Source organism: Vipera ursinii, assembly GCF_947247035.1.
Source record: "Vipera ursinii genome assembly, chromosome: 1".
Taxonomy (NCBI): Eukaryota; Metazoa; Chordata; class Lepidosauria; order Squamata; family Viperidae; genus Vipera; species Vipera ursinii.
In genome coordinates, this window is record NC_139512.1 from 253,968,169 (window position 1) to 253,993,956 (window position 25,788).

Here is a 25,788-nt window from a genome sequence, read left to right on the forward strand (position 1 = left end):
ACAGTTTTATTTGACCAAATTCTCAACCCTAAATAAGATTTATTAGTGTCTATCCTGGGAGAATGCTAAATTATTTTTTTTATATAGTTGTGTTTTTTTTATTATAGCGTATACAATTTTGACTTGTAACCCACCCAGTCTTTGGAGCTATGTGAGCTAGAAGAACTGTACAATAATAAAAGTCATCTGTCATGGTTCCGACAGACAGACAAATAAAGCAGAACTCAGAGGCTTGCAAGTTCCTCAAAGAACATCTTTATTGATACAAAGTATCAGCACATCAAAAGTGAAACCAAGTCTGAATAGACACCTAACAATTCCCTATACAAAGTTAAGAAAGCCCACCCTTAAAGCTATGCAAGCAACTACGTTCCCCAATACATCTGCTTGGTGGGCTTTTCACGAAACGCCCAGCCTGCAGTCCTGGGAGGAGCCAATGACCTTGGTTCCCATGGGAGAAAATCTGTTTAGTCTCTAGCGAAGCACCTGGTAAACCCCCTCCCTCCGTGCTATGTGTCAGCCGAAAAGGAGTAGGGAAAGTGGCTGAAGCCATGCTCATTTTCAAAGTTGACACCATCATCATAAGCCATCAGCCACTAGAAGAACTATTTGTAACAAGTTTATCAACTTAACTGCTCTTGCAAGATTTTGCAATTTTATTTTTTAAGGTCCCTATAAATTCATAGGAATGTTACATTCACAAAGGAATGTTAATTCACACTTCAAATCACAGAATGTAAAGAGGTTATTTTGGCTTGATGTGGGAAATCAAATAAAGCCTCGCAAATTAAATACATCAGATGTGTTCCTACAGGATCCAATAAGTTCTAGGTGTTGAATCACTCACCTGAGGTATGAACATCACTATCCCACAGATCACTGCACTCATGATGAGGAATGGGATCAGGGTATTCCTTCGTCCTACTCTGTCCATTCCCAGGCAGGCAATGACATATGCTGGAAGCTCCACAGCACCTGCCATTGTAAGATTAATGGTTTTTTAAGAAAGTTCTTAAGTACATAAAGACACAGCAGCATTAATACTTCCCAGCAGTTTTTCTGTTTCCTAGAGAAATAGCTCTTTTTTCATTCAATTGACCTGGTATACTTAAGTCCTTGCATTTACACAAAGGGTTTCATATCCCCAACAAATATAAGCTGAGTTTTTCAGCCTGATTTTTTAAATGTTTCTTCTAGGCATATTGGTTCAACTCCCATAATTCCTACCCCAGAAGAATGCTGACTGGGGATTACAGAAGTTGGAATTAAATCTGAACAACATTGGGTTGGGGAAAGCTAACATAGGCGAATAACCTTCTATGTCTTATTCTTCTTCATTCCCAAAATGGGAATGATGAAGAGTTAATCTAGCTCATAAAGTTGGTGCAAACATTGAATGTAATTAAGAGAAATGCACGCCATTGAAAAAAGATGCTCCAGAGAAATGGAAATTCACTATCCTACTTACCTCTACAATATGTCTTTTTAAAGTAAAGAACTCTTGAAGACTCAACCACTTCTTTGGGCATAACTTTGTAATGGTGACTCATCTTGTAATGTATAGTTAGTGTGGAAGGGAAAACACTTTTAAGTATGGCAATTAATTGGTATGCATATACTGATCCTGAATGATCCCAAATAAGAGGAATAATCTATATAAACTGAACTGTTTTGAGGCCCACTAATTTCAATGGAAGGAATCTAAGCATACACTGAACATTCTCCAGGAGGATATAAAGGTCCTTTTACTTGTCTGAATCATAATCATTAGGTTAATATGATTTCCTCTGCATCTTGTTAAATTGGGGTGGGGAAATGGTTAAGCATGTACCACAAGCCTATCTTTCTTTATTCTAAAGCAATTAGGCAGAATTTCACTGGACACAGATGTCAACATTTGAGGTAGGCCTGGCCAGGAAACAAGACACTATGAGTACTATTGGAAAGTAGTTTAAAAATCTTGAAACCCAGATAGAAATTCTTTCTCCTTCCTCTTATATCAAAGAGAAGTGGGGTACACTTGAATTTCTTTCTCACTACTTCCTCCCTTCCAGGCCTAAGCTAGTGTTTACAGAATGTTATTGAATTCTGTTTTCAAAGAATTCTTGAAAACTCTACACTCCTACACAACAAAGGGGGAAATAGCCCTTATTTCCCCTGCCCTTTGTAGTAGTTGGAAGAGGTGTGTGTAAATTTTACTACATATGGGATTAAACTTTCCTTTCAGACATGTTATGTATCTGGTTTATTGCAGTGGTTTTCAATCTACGATCTGCCTGGGGGGAAGCGATATCGTCACAGGAGGTCTTTGAAGGCTTGAAGAAATGTTATTTAAATCTTAAGTCTTGGTGGTGCACGGCCACAAAATGTATATAATGGGGGTCCCTGGTGAAGAAAAGATTGAGAGCCACCGGCTTATTGTTTGTTCTTTAATTTACTTATTTAAGCAAAGCATGTTAGAAGATGCATGTCTATTTATGCATACAATTCAAAATGTAGCACATAATATATTTTTGTATAGTTGATTTTTCTCATCTTAATGTCAGAGAAAGAATGTAAGAAGCTGAGCATTCAAGCAAAAGGCTATATAAACATCTCCCCCATCCAATCGATCATGTGTGCAGAAACTGAGAAATGAAGGTTGAATATTAGAAATTCTGAATTATGATTAAATTAATTCACTTATATGAAGACTAATTCATATGGGCAAGATACGTCAATTAAAATTAGCCAACAATAGCCAGATATTTTGAGTGGGGAAACAAGATATGGAAAACAACACAGTCAGAACATAAATATACAAGTACAGTTAGTATTTGCAAGAGATAAGTCTGGAAGATGAGGGAATAATTGCATAAGCCACATTGAAAGGACAATAAGTTCAATACTTACTTTTCTAATCATATTCAGACATTTTTTGTTAACTGCTTTTCAGCTATTAGGAACTTTTGGATCTACAGGTCTTACAGCATTAGATGACTTTCAATTAAACCCTTAGGGAAAAAAGATTTAACTACAAGTTTAAGAATTTATTTAAAAAATGGAATAAACAGCAAAAGGGTGATTAAAACTTTGATTTTAGAAAGTTACAAATAGACTAAGGTTCAAGATAAATTTGAAACAAGATTTTGGAATTAATAATAAAGAATACTTCCCATGGGACAATAGCTTTCCTTTGATTTTTTTTAAAGATAAGATTTTAAAAATTGGATACTGGAAGGAACTAAAGATTATAATTAAAAGAGAAGAACGCTCAAACTCAACTCACAATTATAGACCAAAGCAAACTATTTTGACATACAACATATCGAAGGATATTTTTGAACAATGGACCCATAAGTTAATCTTAAGAGTATCTGCATTCTATAAATCGACTGAGTTTAAAAGGTCTTATGGATGAGGAACAGTTTTACCTGACAAGATCAAGACTGAGTTGAAAATGGATTTTAAAATGACAGACTACAAGAATGATACAGAAAATAATGTTACACTGGACATGCATTTCTTAATAATGAAAAGGAATATACAAATAACAAACCAAGAGAACGACCTGGATAATTTTTCTATATTGAATTTACAAAAGAGGCTTGTTAAATTTTTGAAGAATTTTGTGAGACAGGACAAAGAAAAGATGAAAGGGAATTAAGTCCTATGACATTATTTGAAGGGACTAAAGACCAAGATTGTTAGAAATAAAAGGAAGGAATATAAAATTGATTTTTATTTTCAAATTTATGTGGCCTCCCATTTCCCAAAAAAGTGATTCTGGTTGGCATACAACAAGATTAAATGTCAATAAAAAGCAATTATTATTATTTTAAAAACTTTTAAAAACACAAAGCTAAGAAAGATGTTAATAGCAATGGAGCCACCTGATGGCATTACCACGTTTCAAGGATTTTAAGAAAATCAACAGCGATGGAGCCAGTCTCGCTTCAAAGGGAAGATGTTCCATAAACTGCCAGGGCTGAGAAGGTCCATCTCCTAGGACAGACATGTCAAACACAAGGCCCGGGGGCCGGATCCGACCCGCGAAGTGGTTTCATGCGGCCCTCGAAGCCATCCTGGAAACAGTGAGGGAACGGCCCCCACTGCCTTGGCCCTGGCCCAGAGACCCTCCTTCCGCCAGAGACCCTCAGATCTGTCCCACTCCTGCCCAGGCCCCCATAGGCACCCTTGATGCGAACGATGTAGAGCTGGCCATGCCCACCCAGTAGGCCATATACACTCTAGCCACGCCCACCCAGTAGGCCACGCCCACCCTGGCCATACCCACCCGCCCTCCTGAGGGCAACCGCAATGCTGATGCGGCCCTCAATGAAATTGAGTTTGACACCCCTGTCCTAGGACCTGCCAAACGTTGCTCCCTGACAGTATCCATAGTGTGCCTTTCCTGTCAGATCTGATGGGACGGGCAGATGTAATCGAGGTGAGACAGCTGCCACAACCTGAAACCCAGCTGGGCATATCTCAAAAAGAGTCACATTCCCCTCCCAGACCCAGCCTAGGAGATTATGACTCATTTTAAAAACAGCAGAGACAGAACAAAAAAAAAAAAAAACCCTCCAACTTCCAACAGTAGACTGGCCCATCAGAGCTTATGTGGATCCTAGGCAGGGATAGGGATTGTGCATGAAGGTGCAAGCAGAGAAGTGAGCAAGGGAGGAGGGAGGGAGGGAGGAGGAGAAGCAGATGATGAAAAAGATATGTAAGAGATGCAACTGGGACTTCTTGGCTGTGCCCTTCCTTGCAGGTTTGTGCCTGCCTTTCTGCAGGTGCAACAGCTGGGTGGGTGGTGTCCCTCACATGCCAAGCACAGAATGCCTTGGGCTGGGCTGACCTAGCAGCAGCAGGAACCGCCCACAAAAATGGGGGGGAGGGGAAGCAGGGGAAGGAAAAAGTTTCATTATTTTTAGTTTAAGAACACTGTTAATACATATCTGCAAGCCAACACATGAAACAAATATAATAATTTTGTAACTTCTGGCCTGAATGGGCAGGAGATCCCCAAAGACTGAAAAATATTTCAAGGGTTCCTCCAGGCTGAAAAGATTGGGAAAGGGTGGTTCATAAACAAGAAGTAAGTAATGGAAAGAAGAGATTGTTTGGTCAATTTTAGGAGAAGGTGTTAAATTACTAAAATTGTTTATACTTGTGATGGCGGGGGAAGCCACTTTATATTTTTTTTTTGTTTTTATTTACTATAGTCTTTTTTTCTTTCTATTCTATTTTTCCTTCTTTGCTGCACTTCTGTTTTTTTCTAACTTTGTATTATTTTTTACTGTTGTAATTGGAATTTTTAATAAAATTACTATTAATTTTATTAATGGAGATTGGCCTATATGTTCAAAGATATTTAGTCGCATTACTTTTCAGTAACAATGGAGACAATTCCTTGCTTACTTTACTTCTCCCTGCATTGCCAAATGTAAAAGGGATAATAAAGTCTTAATGAAAACCGAATCTTTAAGAGGAACTCTTAAGTTCTTAAGATGACCAGGCTATCCCTTCCAACCTTCTCCCAGCGACTCCAGCCATGCTTGAAACTTTTATTTATTACAATTATTTGTATTCCATGAACCACGTGGTTACACAATTACCTGCCTAACCCATTTATATAAAGTTACAGTCTATGCAGGGCTTTTCAACCAGTGGTACGGGTATCACCTGTGGTACATTGGCACCTGGCAGGTGGTACACAACCATCCTAGAAAAGTGGTAGCGGGGGAGGGGAATGAGCTGAACCGGTGGCATCACCGCACAAGCCTGAGCGAGAGACGGCTGGAGCTGCAGGGCTGTCAGGGCTCAGCGGAAGCACCAGGATCAGTGCTTCTTCAGGGCTGTCAAGGCTCAGAGGAAGCTCCAGGATCAGCGCCAGGCTCCAGCTGGAGCTCGGCACTGATCCCAGTGCTTCTGCTTAGCCCAGAAGTGCCGATCAGCTGGAATGTTGCAGCATCTCCAGGGTCTTATGATTTACATTCAGATGCTTGGCAACTGATTCATATTTATGAAGGTCACAGTGTCCCAGGGTCATGTGAAGTGACCAAAACCTGCTGCAACCACCCAGTAGACGGGGGGAATAAAAACTAACCCGCCACCCCCGCTGCCAATCTTCAACCGAAATACTCAGAATAATGAAAACGTTGGACAGAAGGAAGAGTGCCGCCAGGCGGGCAGGCAGGTGTCTTGCTCGGCTATGGCTTGGGGGCTCTTTTTTCAGTGCCATTGTAACTTCGAACAGTCACTAAGCGAACTGTTGTAAGTCGAGGACTACCTATATTTCATCACTTTTTTCCTTTTTTTTTGGTCATCAAGTTTTTGACACGTTGCTAGGTGACTGGTGCTACTCAGATGTTGCCATATCCTAAAAGTGGTACAATGGGTGAAAAGGTTGAAAAGCCCTGCTCTATGGAATGGCTACCATCCTAGCATGGGTCTGGGCTCGGAAGTAACCTGCAATAGTAATAATCCCCGGACATGTACTGTTGTATTTCTGACCCAAGTGCAGTAAGTTATATCAAGCAATATTTACCTATGAGAAACAGATTTAAAAATTCATTGCCTCCAAAGTTCACAGAACTGAGGGAGAATACATAATATCCTAAACTCCCAGTGAACCAAATCAGCCAGACTGTAATGGTCCTTCTTGCAATGTGCCAGTTACGGAACAGATCTAAGATGCTTTGCTTCTTCATGGGAGAATGGCCATGATCTCCCATTCTGCTACTGACAAGATCATCTTGCATCGGGCACAGTTCAGCAATTTTACAAGGAGTGTTTACTTTGTTCCATGTTGCCATTACATTAATTAATTTTTGTGCTTCTTCATATCTTTCCTCTGTGAGCAGCCAGAAAATTGTCTCTGGGAGCATCCAGCAGCACAAGACAAATGGGAGAGTGGCTACAGAAAGGCAGATCTGGTAGACCCACCAGGTCCGTGCCAAGTAGCCCACAAGGGCCACCACCATGACTCCCACAGCAAAGAAAGCATGGATGTGCATGGATGCCCAGGTGCGGGCTTTGATGCCCGTGTATTCAGTCACATAAACAAACACCACCACCAAGTAGCCACTTGAAACCTAGGAGGGGGAAAAAAAGACACATAAAAGAAAATGGCTCCAGTATAGTCTCCCTCTAAGATTCTTTTACAATTAAAAAAAAATGATGGTCTGGGATGCTCAGAACAGCAAGGCCCCTTTCTTAAAAGGGAAAGTGGTGCTTCAGTAATGAATGGAGCAATAACAGTGAGAGTGCACAATTCTGAGAAGTGAGATAGATGGTATCTAAATTGAATAAATGCTGGAAACTAATGTGGGCACAATCCAGCCTAAAGAATGCCCAGGTGGCAAGATATAACAGCATGGACCTGGGGCAGGGAACTGTGGACCAGATTCAGATCTGATGGTCATGAAAAGAAGTTGGGCAAAACGATTTAAACGTAGAGCAGCCCACATTCACGTCCCTGAATTCTTGCATAATATAAGTATATATAAAATGGGGGGGGGGGAGAATTGCCATCTAAGACTCATTATTCATGAGCAGGGAACTCCAAAAAATTAACCACTCTGCCCTTAACTCTGGCTGGATGGAGACTATGTCCATATTATCAGCACTTAAGCTACGCTGTCAATTTTTTTGAAGGAAAATGCTCGAATTGTGATCTTTAGTTCACTTATTGCATTTTATCTTAACAGGATTAGATCCATAATAAACCAGTTTTTTAAAACTCTAAACACTCTTTTAACTTGATTGGAAGATGCAGCAATTTGTACTTTTTGAAACATCAGTAAAAAAAAAAGTAATGCAAATAATTTTGTTCGAAAAAACATAAGCTTGTACTCTTACCATTGCAAGAAGGAAACGGACTATCACAAAACTGTTGTAGTTAAATGTGAATGCCACAGCGATGCCAAATATAAACTGTCCAGTGCTTGTGAGCCACAGGATGTACCGTCTCCCCAGTCTGTAAATAACAACTGTAATAATAAATATTGCAGACATGACATTGGACAAACATGCATCTGAACTAATAAGAAAAAGGACGTCCCACCAATCCTGTATTCACTATCAACTCTACAATCTTCAGAAACGTTATGTTGGCCTCCTACAAATTACAACAGTATGGGAGCAACAGCAATAGCACTTAAGACTTACATACCGCTTCACAGTGTTTTACGGCCCTATCTAAGCAGTTTACAGAGTCAGCATATTGCCCCCAACAATGTATAGCTACAACAATGCAAATAAACTAAGCTTTCATTATAAAATTTTTTAAAATAGAAGAGTTTATTTGATAGACGCACAATAACTGTGTTTATTTCAAGGTATATAGATCAACAAAATTTGAAAATATATAGAAAAAGGAAAGAAGGCAGCAAGGAAAAGAAAAACAGAATAATCCACAGCAACCTAAAATATCTCATTAAATTGCTGTAATAATGGAAACTAGTTGCACATATTTAGGGTCAGTTACAAAGTCAGCTTAACAGAGAAACAATTACTATTAAATACATGCATTACTACTTTCAATTAATAGTCTTCTCATTGGGAATTTGATATAAAAAATATTTTTTTTCAAATATAGAGAAGCAAATTCTTATAATTATCCAGAAGAAAAAAAATCTGAACAGTTTAGTAACACCCACAGGTGTTAGTACAAATTATATTATAAGCAGAAAGGACTCCAAACCCATTAATAAAATCTTATTAATTCCAAAATTAATGGAAAATTCGGGATGTTTTTCTAAATATTCCTTACCTGCAGGTTAACAAGCATAAATCTATTTAGCTTGCCTTAATGAAAAATTTAAAAAAACTTGAAAGAACAAAAAATAGGAACCATATTTAACCAAAAATGAATTAATCCCCCCAAAACAAAGAATATGTAAAAAACCACATCTATCTATCTATCTATCTATCTATCTATCTATCTATCTATCTATCTACATGCATATCTCATAAATATTGTGGGTTCAGTTCCTGTCCACTACAATAAAGCAAATATTGCAATAAAGCAAATCACACATTTTTCCCCAGTTCATATACAAACTATTTTTACATTATACTGTAGTCTATTAACTGTGCAATAACTTTATGTCTAAAATATGTACATATCTTAATTTAAAAATTGCTAAACCAATGCTAATCACCATTTGAGTCTTTAATGAGTCATAATCTTGCTGGTAGATCTTGTAAAAAACTCAATATCTGCAAAGTGCAATAAAGTGAAGCACAATAAAACAAGGTATGCCTCTGTCTGTCTGTCAGTCAGTCAGTCTGCTTGCCTGTCTGCCTGCCTACTTATCTATCTATCTGCCTGCCTGCCTGCCACTTATACTCCATGAGTGTCAATCTCACATTTGGAGCAGTTTGAGTGGTTTGAATTTGGACTGAAATCACAGAGACTCCCTCCCAATTCCCATGCCTCAATGTTATTCTAAACTTCCCATGAAGAGACACTTCTTCATGTCAGAGAACCCAATAGAATGATGAACCTCATTTAGATGTGCTTCATGGTTCTGCACACACATTTTCCTCTTGTCCTTGCATAACCCTGAAAGACATTTCTACTTTGTTTTTCCCCGATATCTTTGTTTAAAATTTACAACAGGCACCATCCTTGTAGAGGCATGTGCTGTCCTGGCAGCAAATATGTATATAGTGGAAAGACAGCTACATCAGACCATAATAGTGTTGTAATTTTTTTTTGGCTTTGTGCCAGTAAGGTTTATGAACTTTCACCCAATAGAATCAAAATTAAGAATTCCGAGGCTATGAGCAGACAAAGAAGAGTCAATTAACATTTTGAACTATCTACATTTCCAAATATTTTTCATTAAAAAAAAAATATCAGTATCCACTGCTGTGTTGGACAACCTTAAGACAGATACTGGTAGCTGCAGCAGAGCCCTGGTCATACCTGCATAGCAGGACAAATATAACTTGGACTGTCCCAGGTCAAGTTGACAGGGACATTAAATCGCATTATCTTGCTAGCAGCCATCTTCGATGGCATCCCAGCCATCTAAGTAGCCAGCCGTGATTTCCTCTCTCCTGTTGAAACCTTTGTAGACTTGACTTGGAATATCTCAAAAGTTGGTGTGGTTTACAAAGAAATGAGAGAAAGTGGTTCCTAAGAAAACTGGAGCTCCAGGCTTCAAGCAAGATGCAAGCAAAGTAAAGCAGAATCAACATACAGAGAAGTGTTTACTTTTTCTATGAAGGGTCAGAAATTGAATTTGTATTTATTTTTCCGAGTTGTGCTGCTCTGTGCTTTTTGCTACAATATGTATCAGCAGGGAAGAAATCCAGCTGATAGCAGAGACAGATACGTTGGAAGTAAGGGACAACTGAGTTAGACCTGATTGGTAAAAAGAATTCATGCAGCTTTGTACAGAATTTCCATCTGACTTAAACCAGATCCCATTATTTACATTTGCAACCGTAGCACATTAGGAATCTATTAGCCCAATGGGAAATAATGCTGTTATTGCACAATGGGTGCTCAATGGTTTAAAGCAGTGGTGGCAAACCTATAGCACGCGTGCCAGAGGCAGCACGCAGAGCCCTCTCTGTGGGCATGCGCACCATTACCATAGCCCCACCTTCCCACATGGCCCCCTCCTCATCAGCAGCCCCCTCGGAGGAGAGTGGCCCCCGGGTGCAGCCCACACGGAGTAGCACAGCCAAGGACATGGCAGCTGGGCAGCAGGGACAAGACTCTGCCCTCACGCCCCGTTGCACACAGATGATGCTGCGGGGCGCAGAGGGCATGGCCACCATGGTGCTGTAGGGCCGCTGGGGCGATCAGTGGTGGGCTGTGGAGGCAGTAGGTGGTTCTGTGGTGGGGCAGGGTGGGGGTGAAGGGGGGCAGTTTTGGGGCACTTGGTGTCTACAAGGTTCGCCATCACTGGTTTAAATAAAACCCTAGGTACGTGCAGCTTTAGAAGCGAAAGTGTTCTTTACTTGCTAGATATCAGACTTTAGGCTAACTCAAACATGGAATGTAAAAATGAGCAGCAAATTTTCTTAGAAGCTGAAGGCCAAAAGTCAGTGAAGACAAAATATGTCAGCAACAGAAAAAATGCTGCATTAGGAGGCTCCTGTACAGTGATTTGTATTATGTTAATTCAACTATCACTCCACTATGCTCTGGGAGGTACAAAAGAGTACATCCTCCCAAGAACCAGGAGATATTCAACCTCAAGTCCTCCGGCAATTTTTTGCAAACTCCATACTGTACCTGTCTGCAAGGTCTCCAAAGATTACAGCTCCGACAAGGACTCCCAGCATAAATGTTGGCTGGATTAATTTTGCAAGCCATTCCTGCTGACAGACCAAATCCCACTCGGTTACAATGGTGGTCTGCCAATTGGTGTGGTCGTAGATGTAGCCATCAGTACACAGAAAATCAGTCTTGTTGCCACTATATTCATAAGAAAAGCTTGAGGCATTTTCTCGTTTAGACCTGCTGCACTGATTAAGCTCCCAAATGTCTCCATTTGCCAGCTGGACCAAGATGTAGCTTTGCGTTGATGTCCACAGACTCCAGGCATCCTCTATGTTCGAATACGATGAATTGTAAATGAGGACACGACTCACATTCCCAGCAATGCTACATACAAACTTTGGTGTAACAGCCAAGAAGACAGAAGCCAAGTAATGGATGCCGCAAGAAATAGATTGAAACACACAGGTAAAGTAAAGCAATGCCTGGTATCTGTAAAGAAAGACAGATAATTCACAATATTTACCATCTATAACTTAATTAGTTTAGAAACAGTCCTATTTATTTTGCTACTAATATATTTTAGTGCAGATTTTTAAGCACTGGATTAGTGGTTAAAGGGGATCAATATAACTAGTACATCATGGGAGCGCATAGTAAAATTATATTGCCATTTTGAAAAGAATGCCAGAAAAGTGATTCTAAAAGAATTTAGCATTTGCTTTCATGGATCCAAGTTCCAACCTAAAATGCAAGCGCAAAGGCAGCAGGGAATATTTTCATCAATACTTAAGATCCAATCCACTGGGGGAATAATGCTACAGCCATGTCCTCAATAAACTCTGACATTTCCAGCTGTGATTTGTGCTTTTCCACTGCTGTGCAACAGGCCAAAATTCAACTGGAGCATGTCTCCCAGTCATTGCAGTTCCACGCCAAGAAATGCTTGACCTCCTGAGACTCTAATGATCATGCAGTTATTAAAAATGTTGGAAGTATTACAGAATTAAAAGATAAGAAACTCTGTGACCACCATTTAATGTCTTTATACAGCTGCTTCTATATAAACAGCTGCCCCATGTACAACTGAAATTCATTGGAAAACTCACAGCAGACGTGCATAGCTGAATTTCCAAGGATCAGCCAGTTTCTGAATATAGACAATTCCATGCCTTCCACAGCAGGACAGGATGGAAAATGATCATGTAATGATGAGCTTTATGGTAATACGTTTGTACATGGGCACAACATCGTTAGCTACACTGGGCACAATATTCATTGAGGATAATAAAATTCCATTAGCATTTTAACATTCCTTCTTTCTTGCTTCAGCATAAGTGGGGAAAAGGACCTTGTCTCCATTCTGAAAGGTCAACAAATGGCGATATTGGGGAGGGAGGGACAGAGAGAGAGGGACTGATGGACAGACAGATGGATAGGTAGGCAGACAGGCAGACAGCCAGAGAACATATAATAGAACAGTTGGAAGGGACTCTGCTTGAGCAAGAGACCCCATACCATTTCAGACAAATGGTTTTCAAGTCTCTTTTTGAAAGCCTCCAATGATGGAGCGCCCACGACTTCTGAAGGCAAGCTATTCCATTGGTTGATTGCTCTCCAATATCTATCATTGGAGATATATCTGTATCTCTAACGTATGTATGTGTATATGTATAACATATATGTACTCTTCTCCATGAGTCTTTTTAGCAGAGGCATGCAGCAGTCTGATCTTACCCACCCAAAGTTAGTTCAAATTCAGTAAGGCTTTAAAAGAGCTGTACCATTTCCTGGATTTACATGGTAGCTGTGCCAGCATACATTTGAGTTCAGTAGGCATTAGGGAGACCATGACAGGGTGACTTCATTCTACCCAATGAGTTCAGTTTTTTGAGGTACTGGTTAGATCCAAAGTATCAGAGAATTTTGTTTGACTGGTCCATTCAGCATTCCCAAAGAGGGATCTTTTCCAATATCCCCTACGGTTTATAAACAGGGGAGAAAGTCAGCTGGTTTTGCTCTCACTATTGTCTTAGCAATGAACTCCAAACACGTGCTGGAATCCAAGAGCTTATTCAAGAAAGAAATAACAAGTTAATTGGTTTAGCTTAGCTGACTGTTTTGAATGTGACTGTGTCCTTCCTTAGTTCTCCTGGTTTTCCCTTTTTTTGTCTAGATCAGTGTTTCTCAACCCCAACAATGCTGGCTGGGGAATTCTGGGTCTTGAAGTCCACACGTCTGAAAATGGCTGAGGCTGAGAAATACTGCACTGGTCTAGAGATTTAGCTTTGAGGATTTTCTCTGTAGCAAGATTACACGGTTAAACAGCTATCCTTTCTTTGCTAAGATTGACAAAAGATTTATGAATTTTTGCACTGCTGGCAAGAAGCATCTTCCTTTCTATTTTCCAAAGCTTGGCTGAAGAGAGATGTCCTTGGCAGAAGGCTGTAGATGCTGCAACTGGACAGACAAGTCTTACTATAGGCAACTTATTACAGTCCCTTTTTAGTGGAGGTTCATGGAAGAAAGAATCTGCTTTTAAATTACCAGCCCTCCCAACAAATTGCACTGCACAAATTGTCCAAAATACCATGTGGTCATTCTGTTCACCATTGTTTTCCCCACACAACCAAACATTTTTACTTATTAAAAAAAATCAACATATATATGAAAGCTTAGGTAAGATTGGCAGTGTGTCTTAACAGACATTAACTTTTGCTTTATAAACTTCTTTCCTGCATTATTTTATCTCCTTGGGGCTCTTCGGTGTCAGCATTTCAGTTGTTGTTTAAAGTAGTCAGGCAATTACTGTTATGACTATTTTCTCTATTATCTAATCTTTAGACCTCCAATTTATACACTTGTTTGGGAGAAACAAGAAATTACTCATGTTGCAGTTTAAATAAACCAGGGAGGGATTATTTGCTTAAAAAAAAACTTTGAACAGCATTCCATTCACTCTGCCTTTTAAAATATTGTTTATTTTCCCCAATTCCATATTCATATTTTCTAAAAAAAATATAAAATATTATTTATTCTAATTTTACTGCATTTTGTCTCAACTCTTAGAAATTGGTTTCTTAAACACTTATACTACAGTGTCTTCCCACAAAAGAATGCAACATGTTTTCAGTGCAAGTCTACTGTAACATTATTTCCAAAAAATACAGCCCAAGATTTAAAAGAGGAATGTGAGAGGTATGGCTTGAAATTTCCAGATCCCCCCTCCCGCCCCCTCCCCCCCCATGGACAAAGCCAACTATTTCAGTGTTTTAAAAATATTTAATTTGCAGGAATTTAAAGGTCAAAATAAGGCATAAAGCATCCCTTTCACAGCTCAGAAACCTCTTCGTGACTTCACAGGTGAGTGCCTAACTATCTGAAACCATAATTGTGGAAAGTCCATTTTGCTGCACATAACCTGATGCATCCCTTGAGCTACTGGAAGTTATGCACTTGATAAATGACATCCCTCTGAATATTGTGCAGTTTAATCATTCTGAAATCAACCTTTTCTTATCCGATCTTCTCCGCCTGTGTTGAACTACAAGATTCATAGTTCTCAGCCACTACTACAATGGCTCCCAGGCATGGAAAAGGCTGTTTTGAACAGTTGATGACTACATTATCTCACACATCACATTCTTCATGAAGCTTAACTTACTTTAATATTCCTAAGTAGTCATAATATCACATAGTTTTTATTAACTTGTTAATATACAATATGTCTTGATTGGTTCTCTATACGCCACTGTGAAGGAAATATGAGAACCTTTGCCCCCAAACCCCTAAAATGTTACAAACAACAGGGAAGAATTACCTCAAATTTGACTTCTGCATTTTTCTACTAAGTACCAGATAGGAGTTTTGGTTCAAGATGAAAAGAAGGTAAAACTAACGTTAAAAGATACTTTAGAACAGAAATTGTATCACGCATCTACAATTGTCTTTTAGTTCAAGCCTTTACATAATGAGTGATATGCCAGCAGTAGCATTTCAAAAAGTGGGTGGGACCCAAAATAAATGTATTTCAAGTTAATTGAGCTCCCTTAATATGATTACTCCCTATATATTTAAGAACTTTTCCTTCCCTCCTATTAAAATTATAAACAGTAGCACTAAAGTATTTTTCTAAGGCTTTCAAGGCTTATGGGCATCCCTCAAAGCACAAGTTGTGAAGTCTTAATCTGAAGTATCAGAGTAGCCTTAATTGCAGCACAACACAGAGGACCATAAAAAACATAACATGAATGAAGTTTTCTATCCCAAAATGCTGATTCAGACTAGGTTGCTATCCTAGTACATTATTACCATTAAGATTTGTAAATGTTTAATCTTCTAAAACGATGTATTAAAAAAACTTACTTGCATCTGACATGCTAAGCCAACAGTTATTTATTATGTCTTTTTATCTCTCTTAGTTCAATGGGCAGAACATACTTTGTAGGCTGTGATAAATCTACAGGTAGTCCTTGACTTACAACCATTTGCTTTACTTGAAATTCTGATGGCACTGAAAAAAGTGGCTTACTTTTTGGTCTTTGCACTTACAACTGTCACAGCATCCCCACGATCACATGATCAAATGTTGGTATTCGGCAGCTGGCACATATTTATAATTATAGCATCCTGAGGCTACCCGATTGCCATTTCCAGTCTTCCCAGAGAGCTTCTGACAAGCAAAGTCAAATAGCGAAGCTGAATTCGCTTAACAATCATGGTGATTCACTTAATGAACACAGCAAAAAAAAAAGATAGTAAAATGAGATGTAACTCATTTAACACCCACATTATTTAGCAATGGAAGCTGTGGTCCCGATTGTAATTGTAAGTTGAGGACTACCTGTACATAAATTTAAGTTACATGGCCATCTGCGCTCCCTAAAATCTTCTCCTAAAATCAGAGTATTCAGGATCAATATAAAATAAATAAATAAATAATTTTATTTGTATACCGCCCTTCTCCCGAAGGACTCAGGGCGGTGAACAGGGAAACATATAAAATACAAAATACAAAAGTTAAAAAGGAATTAAACAAAATGCCCAAATTAACAATAGATTAAAATACATTTAAAACAACAATAAAATCCAAACCCATCCCCCATCAGGCCAGGACGGCTTGTTCGAACAAATAAGTCTTCAGATCGCGCCGGAAGGAGCGAAGGTCGGGTGCCATCCGGAGCTCCACCGGCAAACGGTTCCACAATTCTGGCGTGCCCACAGAGAAGGATGGAACATAGGATGCTGTTGAATTGAGATGAATCATTGCCTTCTACACCAACCCAGCAGCCTCAGAAAAGCTTGTAATGGACATAAGTGGGAAGAAAAGTGGAAAACGTTCCTGTCCCAGACTTGAACTTTGCTTGCAATCCTTGCTGTCTTTGAAAATTAAAGAGCAAATTTGCCTTTATTACACAGGGGAAGGCAAAAAAAAAATTCTGTTATTTTTTTGCAAAATAACTCAGAACAAACATATAAAATCCTTTATGCAATTTTTACGAAAACTAAACTATGTGAAACTGAGATGAAGTATAACTTTAAATTAAGCTTTTCTCTTTTTTCCCCTTTAAACAGGGAATTCCATACCATCCTGTGAGATCTGTGAGCCTCGTAATTATTATTATTTTCCTCTTTTGGTCCTTCCAAACCTCTTGATCTGTTGCTGTAGACAGAAAGGTTATTGTTGGGCAGGACATGTTTAACACAAGTGTTTTCAGGAGAGAATTTATCTAATAACAGATCATCAAAAATAATGACTGCTACAGAATAACAGTTCCCAACTCAATGAGAAGAGGAAGCCGACAGGTAAAGAGAAAAGATTATTCAGCAACGGTGGTAGGATCTATTCTGTTTGAGCCAATATTGGGAAAGTTAGAGTAGCTATAAACAAGTGTAGCACACTGCTCTCTTCTTATTAAATAACCTAAGTTTTTGCTTTATATGGTTAAGCACAAACATAAGCACTTTGTTCCCTATATGGTCTGAATGATCCCATCTCCAGCCTAGGATATCCTGACCTACATTTTCTTGAACATGACCTGTCCACTGAAAAATAATGGGGGGAAGCCTTCATTCAGTACAGTACTATTTTTTTAATGACCGCTAATATACTTTTACAAAATGTTATTTGTGCCTTACTGTTGACTAATGTTTCTCTTCATGAATTGCAAAACTCTGTGAAAAGGAACTCAATACACACACAGTTGGAGTCCAAGCTCTTCACTATAGATGTTTCTTTATATGCTGCTAGATGTCACGGGAGGACAACTTTAGCCACTTCTTATGGTAAGAAATCTGCAAAAGTACAGATTTGTGAAATCTATAAAAATACCTTCAGCTAACTGAGCTGGGAATGTCAACATGGGTGCAGAAACCACAACACTTGGGATTCTGAGCTAGCATAGCTGGTTTGAAGATTAACAAACTGAAGCAGAGTAATCTTTTGCAGAATAGATTTCTACACTCCACTATCCTGCCGCACAAGTAATCCATATGTTACAAGAGTTAATAATCTTAAAAAAAAGATCAATGTAAGAATTTAAAAACTATCGGAATTAATGCATCACAAAGCCAGAAACACTTTATTGGAAAAAAAATTATTTAGAAAAAGATGCATGCACAACCCCAATCAAGGCAGTTTCTAAATAATCTAAAATACAGTATTAGTTGTGTTCAGTCACTTATGCGTTCAATAAGGACATACTATGATTCCATGAGTAGTCCCGTTTTAGAATTGCCTTACAAATGATATGTAACGAAGAAATAACTTGTAAATTCTTGTTGAAGTAGCTCCTCCAGAAGCATAATTGGAAGATGCTAAAAATATTCTGTATTCTGTTTATCTACATTGCACAGTGGAGACATTTGGGGTCACCTGAAAGTTTTCTTACAGCAAATATTAAATTTCAGACCAATTTAGGCTAAGGAAGAACTATATATGGAAGACATGGCTAGAAAACATTGAAGAGGATGGCTCGAACATTAATGAAAAAGACAGAGGTCCAAGATCTTAAATTAACTTAGTAGCCAGATTAGTAGATTAAGAGACCACAGAGACACATGGAGACACATGAAGCCAGTTTACTGGTCTATAGACTGGTAACTGTGGCATGATGCAGACTGTGCAGCATCCACTTTAAGGGCTGCAAATTATTGCACACATCAGGACTTTTCTGTGGCCAATTCAAGAGCACTGAAATGTGCACAACAGACAAGGACAAAAAGAAATGTGAGCATTAGGATCAACATGGAAATAGAAATTAACTGTGCTGTTCTTTATAAGAGTCACTTACTTTTACTTTTCCCCCAAAGGGAAAACACAAGGAACTTGTCAATTTGTTTATCCATTTTTTCTGCATTTCTGTAGTTACAAGTACAAATATAATCCATCAAAATATCGATACCGTGTCATGTTTATATATCACACTGCCAGACAGATTAGGCCAAGATGTATCTTGTGTTGAGTTATGCTTAGTTATGAATATTAGGTAAAGGTAAAGGTTCCCCCGCACATGCGTGCTAGTCATTTCCGACTCTAGGGGCCGGTGCTCATCTCCGTTTCAAAGCTGAAGAGCCAGCGCTTGTCCGAGGACGTCTCCGTGGTCATGTGGCCAGCATACTAGACGCCAAAGGCGCACAGAACGCTGTTACCTTCCCACCGTAGTGGTCCCTATTTTTCTACTTGCATTTTTATGTGCTTTTGAACTGCTAGGTTGGCAGAAGCTGGGACGAGTAACAGGCGCTCACTCTGTTACATGGCACTCGGGATTCGACCCGCCAAACTGCCGACCTTCTGATCAACAAGTTCAGCATCCTAACGCACTGAGCCACCGCGTGAATATTACCGACCTAGAAAAGTTCAGACCAATTCAGCACCCATTTTATTACATTGTTACACTGAAACTTGAAAATGTTAAGAACCTACTCTACTGGATCAAGTATCAAGATCAGCAAACAACTATCTGTTCCAAAATGCTAATTATGATAGTAATTCAATCCATTTTCTCCCCCACCCATACACACACACTGATTGTTTTGAGTCACCAAATACCAGAGAAATTTAGAGCACCATTAATGTGCAGGTTCTGAATCGCTAATAAAATTGTACAAGCTTTCCCATTGTTCTCTTTCTTAAGGGCTGAAATGCTTCTTCACTGAGAAAGAGGCACCAAGCCAGGCAGCTGTCTATCCTGAAGGCCTCAGTTCTACCCACAACAGCCAGCAGCAGAATTTTTGCAGGTGGAAAAACTATTTCTACGTCTTTCCAATTTGCTTAAACCAGACATGTCAAACACAAGGCCCGGGGGCCGGATCCGGCCCGCGAAGTGGTTTCATGTGGCCCACAAAGCCATCCTGGAAACAGTGAGGGAACGGCCTCCACTGCCTTGGCCCTGGCCCAGAGATCCTCCTTTTGCCAGAGACCCTCAGATCTGTCCCACTCCTGCGTAGGCCCCCATAGGCACCCTTGATACAAATGATGTAGAGCTGACCACGCCCACCCAGTAGGCCATATGCACTTTAGCCACACCCACCCAGTAGGCCATGCCCACTCTGGCCATACCCACCCGGCCCCCTGAGGGCAACCGCAATGCTGATGCGGCCCTCAATGAAATTGAGTTTGACACCCCTGGCTTAAACTAAGAAGCATTGCTTGGATTGCAGACACAGGACTGACAACTGTCCCTGCATGTTCCTTCATGTCATTTTCTAAACTTTTTCTGGCTGCTCTACAAGCTTATGGCAGATGGGGCTAATCCAGCAGTTTCAGAGGGAAATCAACATGGGGAAAAGGTGTATGGGGTGCTTGGGTTGGTAACATGTTTACAGACAAGAACAACAATACCATCAAGTAGCTTTCATCTGACCATCTAAGGGACTAATCAATCAATCAATCAATCAATCAATCAATCAGAAAAGAGCTGGACATTGGAGGTCTTCTAGTCCAACCCTGCTCAAGCAAGAGACCCTATACCAGGGACCTTCAAACTTGGCCCTTTTATGACTTGTGGACTTCAACTCCCAGAATTCCTCAGCCAGCCTGCCTGGCTGAGGAATTATGGGAGTTGAAGTTCACAAGTCATAAAAGGGCCAAGTTTGAAGAACCCTGCTCTATACCATTTTAGACAAGTGGCTGTCCACTCTCATCTTAAAAACCTCCAGTGATGAAGCACCCACAACGTCTGAAGGCAAGCTGTTCCACTGGTTAATTGTCCTCACTGTTAGGAAGTTTCTCCTTAATTCCAGGTTGCTTCTCTCCTTGATTAGTTTTCATCCATTGCTTCCTTGTCCTGCCTTCAGGCGCTTTGGAAAATAAATTGACGCCTTCCTCCTTGTGGCAGCTTCTCAAATACTGGACTACGGCTATCATATTTCCCCCCCCACCCGCCCCCAGTCCTTCTTTTCTCTAGACTGGCCATTCCCAAATCCTGCAACCGTTCTTTATGTTTTAGTCTCCAGGCTTTTAATCATCTTAGTTGCCTGTTTTGCACTTTTTCCAAAGTCTCAACATCTTTTTTGTAATATAGTGACAAAAACTGGATGCAGTATACAGTATTCCAGGTGTGGCCTTATTAATCTCGTGGCTTCAACTGGCCCTCATAATCAAGGATCATGTTTTCTGCTTTTCAGCCTTAGAGAATGTATGTGAGAAAGAAGACAAGGAAGGTAAAGGTAAAGGTAAAGGTTCCCCCGCACATGCGTGCTAGTCGTTTCTGACTCTAGGGGCCGGTGCTCATCTCCGTTTCAAAGCCGAAGAGCCAGCGCTTGTCCGAGGACGTCTCCGTGGTCATGTGGCCGGCATGACTAGACGCCAAAGGCGCACAGAACACTGTTACCTTCCCACCGTAGTGGTCCCTATTTTTCTACTTGCATTTTTACGTGCTTTCGAACTGCTAGGTTGGCAGAAGCTGGGACAAGTAACAGGCGCTCACTCTGTTACACGGCACTCGGGATTTGACCCGCCAAACTGCCGACCTTCTGATCGACAAGCTCAGCGTCCTAACCCACTAAGCTCCCGCGTCCCTAACATGTCTAAAAAAATTGTTTGAAATTCAATGTGGTGTGTGTGTGTACACTGCTTTGTGGCACACTTGGGTTGGCATGTGCTTCCAGGGAGTGCCCGCCACAGGAAAAGCAAGCAGAAAAGAGACTGCAGAATCAGGAAAAGAACTTTTTTGTCACACTGTATATAAATGTGCCTTGTTTGAACATTGGTTGTTATCTGGGGATGATAGAACTTTTGATGGAGCACCACTTAGAAACAGAAGGTTGGGAAAAACCTCCGTATAACTATTATGCAGATTACCAATAAAGAGGGACATGCAGACACTTCCCTTCTGTTTTCACTTGTTTAATCAAGTTTTCTTGGATTTATATTATTACATGGTGCAAATATGGGTGGATTCAGATTTAATGATCCTTAAGAACAGATCAGCTAAAATCAGTATGATGTCTTGATTACTCTGGATTTCTGGATTCAACCACCTATTAAAATAAATATTCTGATTTATTTACATACTGTACTGAAATTTCAGTATCTTCAGTAATGTCATGAAATGTAGATAAAACTATATAATCGATCAGTCAAGTATCTTGTTCTGTTCTCAGTATGTTTTCTGCAATGAAAAACTGTACACATCCCTTTTTTATACATATAAAATTTACTGGCTGGCCATCTTACCATAGGATAACTCTGAGAGGCTTACAGTCATTAAAATATGTACGTATGTATGTATGTGTATGTGTATACACACACACACACACACACATTAAAACATAAATAAACTAAAATCAAACATTAAAATAATTAAATGTCATTTATTTTGAATAAATTCTCTTAGAAACTGCCACACTGAAACTTTCTTACCTGAATAGGTTCCTTCTAAATTCAACCTGGCTTCACCATCTTGTCATCAAAAATCAAATATATTACAGTAACTGAACACACACACACACACACACACACACACACACACACACACACACACGTTCTAGTATTTACTTTTAGAACTGGAAAATGTATCTCCTGCACCCTATTTGGTTTGAGAGGGGAGGGGGGAAAACAAAGCAAAAAAAAATATGCATGCAGCTCTGTAGTGCACAGGAAGGCAAAAACTAAGCAATCTTTAGATGACTTCTATTCTCAACAGTTTAATACTGCAAGTTTAAAAAACAAGCTATGTTTTCCTAGAACACAAAACCATAAACTAGACCACCATATTTTAGTTTAGCATTTTGTGCAAATCCAAACCTGGGCAGTTGGTTTACAATCTAGTATTGAGCAAAGCCAGAAAACAGAAGTAAATCATGGCTAATTTGGCAAGTAGTCTATTTTTTATTTAGTTATAGCGGTCTTGCATTTTCTTTTAGTGTTCTTCAGATGTAAATGAAAAGTATTAAACTGAATGTTGTGCACCAATAAATAAGTAAGAACTGTGGCACAGATTTGTACTAGGGGTACAGACTGTATATATGTGTGCACCGATGCAACAGGTAACTTTTCATATCTAACCACTCATCTCAGTGACTACTGAACACTGACCTCTTCCTGGCTGACCTGGTTCTTAATACAAAACCAAGTACATTTCAATGACTTGAAGACTGAGTTCAGAGGTTATCTATTTCTCACATCTATGTTTCTTCATGTAAAATATCATATGCATGTTTTCTGTGCAGATGAAACCAATGCAACCAGCTGCTGGTTAGCAGCGCTGCAAACCACCTTCCTAACTCTCCACACACTAGTTTTAAATCTCTTAGCCTATTGTTAGTCTGGACGGAGTGTGGAGGCTAAATAGGTATGATAATAGTTGCACTGTTTATTTTTTTGTTGTGCCTGCCTTTTCTTAAAGTATGTAGGCTCTTTAAAAAAAACCAAGCATTTTCAGAAGTGTGATTGGGTTTTTCCCCCAATAAACCACCTCACTTTAGATATTGCAGAAGGAGGGCCCTGCTAAGTCTAGGGTAGCCCACAATCAGAAGGAATCCAGTTAGTCAAAAAGGTTAGTCAGAAAAAATGCTACAGATTCCTCCTGATTTTGAGTTTCACTTATATCTATCCTCCTTCTCCATCTCCAGGAATTCAAATGCACTAAACTTGTTGGCACTCTGCTCCAACTGTACAGGTAGTCCTCGACTTACAGTCATTTGTTTAGCGACCATCCAAAGTTACAATGGCACTGAAAAAAGTGACTTACAAGTTGTCCTCGCACTTATGACCATCACGGCATCCCCATAATCATGCGATCAAAAGTTAGGCACTTGGCAAATGGCAAGTATTTATGATGGCTGCAGCATGACCATTTATGAACTTCCCAGCTGGAAAGCAAAATCAAGGAAGGAAGCCAGATTCATTTAACAACCGCATGATTCAGTTAGCAACTAACAGTGATTTACTTAACCACGACAAAAAAAATCTGGCGTGACTCACTTACAACTTACGCTTAGCATCAGACATTCTGGTCTCAGTTGTGGTTGTAAATTGAGTAGTACCTATACTCCTTACAGATGGAGAGTCCCTTCATTAAACATCAACAGTTTATCACACCTCTATTATTCACCCTGATTAAGCCGGCCAATTTACAGGAGTTCAGGCTTGATCAGCTGTACAGAAAAGCTGTCCATCGGATTTTAATTTTCTGAGATCTCAGTGTTACTAAGGATTCAGGCTTCAAATAAACACGTTATTACACACAGATATGTGGGAGGGTCTTGTGGATGAGGGCATATCCCACAAATAGATGAGATTTATTCTATCATCCCATACTGAGTCACACGCCTATGCCCATCCATTCAAGCGCTTGAGTATTTCCAACTCCCAATGGCCCGAATACATCACCTCGCAGAACCTCCAACACTTACTTCAAACGAGAGTTTCCACTGCCACCTAACCTCGGTTCTACCCAAACTTGATAAAAGGACACAAACCACTGTTTACAGCATGCACGGAATAATGACTATTATATCTTCCAGATTAAGGGGGGGGAATTTTCCGCAATAAAAAGAGCCTCCGATAATTTGCGTAATAACCGTCACCAGCCACAACTACAAGCCAGCCTTAAATCCAAGGCTTCCCATCGCCGAAGACCCTGCTACCCGTTTCTAATGCAGAAGCCAATATCGCTCCTCTTCTGTCAGGAAATTCAGGGGTTAAAATCCACCACCACCATCACCCCGTCCCAGTCACGACACGTGTTGGACTAGGACTTGGGGGTCCAAGGGCTCAAATCTCCCATTTAATCCCCGAGCTACCAGCGACCTCTCTCGGGTTATGCTCGAATAAGAGATTGATTCCCAAACTCAGCCTATCCGGCGGTAATCCGGCGGATCTTGCGAATCAGGCAGTTGGATTTGGGGGGGGGAACCCCAAGGCGCACCTACTACAGGAGGGCGAGGGTGCCAGGAGGGACAGACTAGCGGCTGGAAGTGCTATTCTCCAAAGCTCCTGAAAGCAGGACAAGAAGCAACGGATGGAAACTAGTCAAGGAGAGAAGCAACCTGGAACTAAGGAGAAACTTCCTGACAGTTAGAACAATGAACCAGTGGAACAACCTGCCTCCAGAAGTGGTGAATGCTCCAACACTGGAGGTTTTTAAGAAGAGACTGGACAGCCATTTGCCTGAAATGGTATAAGGTTTCCTGCCTGAGCAGGGGGTTGGACTAGATGACCTCCAAGGTCCCTTCTAACTTTATTATTATTATTATTATTATTATTATTATTATTATTATTATTATTATTATTATTATTATTATTATTATTATTATTATTATTATTCAGGCATATACATAGAATGAAGGCTACTGCTAAGCTTGTAAGCCGCCCTGAGTCTTCGGAGAAGGGCGGGATATAAATGGAATTTTAAAAAAAATCGGTTTCTCCCTGGCAGCCACGTGTCTCGCCCTGGAGCCCAATGCCAGGCAGCTCCCCTGCCTTTCCCGCGCGGCTCCGAGCACCGGGGAGAGCAAAGGGAAGGTCCCGAGCTGCCCTCGCCCGCGCGGACAGTTTACTTCAGCCAACTTCGTTAGCTCTTCGTGCGCGCCGCCAGAGGACGAGGAGCCGGAGAGCGGCGCCTTCCTCCCGCTCCGCCCGCGCCCTACTCCCCACCGTCTTCCCGCCCTGCCTCCGCGTCGCTGGCTGCTTTACCTGCCGAAGTGCCCGAGCGACTCGAAAAGGAGCTCGAAGTTGCGAGCCATGGCTGCGGGCGCGGCGCGGCTGTGCGCGGAGCCGGAGAGAGTCCCATGGCCAGCTCCCCTCCTCCTGCCCGACAGAGCCCGCCTGTCGGCAAGGGGCGTCGCCTTCGCCCGCCCGTCCAATGGACCCCTTCAGCCGGGCGAGCGGGCCGCGCTCTCCCGACCCCTGGCGGCGGGGGTGGGGGTGTCCGTCCCCCCGAGGACGCTCGCCGGCGGCGTCCTCCCGCCTCTTTCCCCGCGCAGCCTCCGCCGCCGACCGCTAGTCCCGTCCTTTCCAGCAGCAGCAGCAGGCGCTGCGAGGAGGATCGCCCCGTTAGGAGGAGCGGAGGGGCGGCGACGGGAAACGTGAGAACGACGGGCTTTGCTGGCTCCAA

At 40.7% G+C, this 25,788-nt stretch overlaps 1 protein-coding gene across 1 annotated transcript in view; it reads right to left on the reverse strand.

Moving 5' to 3' along the window:
* The window catches only part of SLC22A16 (solute carrier family 22 member 16), a 28,666-nt gene extending 3,221 nt beyond the window's left edge, over positions 1–25,445 (reverse strand). The window contains exons 1-5 of the mRNA XM_083350822.1: positions 25,368–25,445; positions 11,243–11,719; positions 7,846–7,963; positions 6,533–7,079; positions 848–975 (exon numbers count right to left, since the gene is read on the reverse strand). Of these exons, the coding sequence (XP_083206948.1) occupies positions 848–975; positions 6,533–7,079; positions 7,846–7,963; positions 11,243–11,719; positions 25,368–25,417 (1,320 nt within the window). The 5' untranslated portion in view covers positions 25,418–25,445. The remainder of the gene's footprint in view (positions 1–847; positions 976–6,532; positions 7,080–7,845; positions 7,964–11,242; positions 11,720–25,367) is intronic.
* Positions 25,446–25,788: the final 343 nt, after the last annotated feature.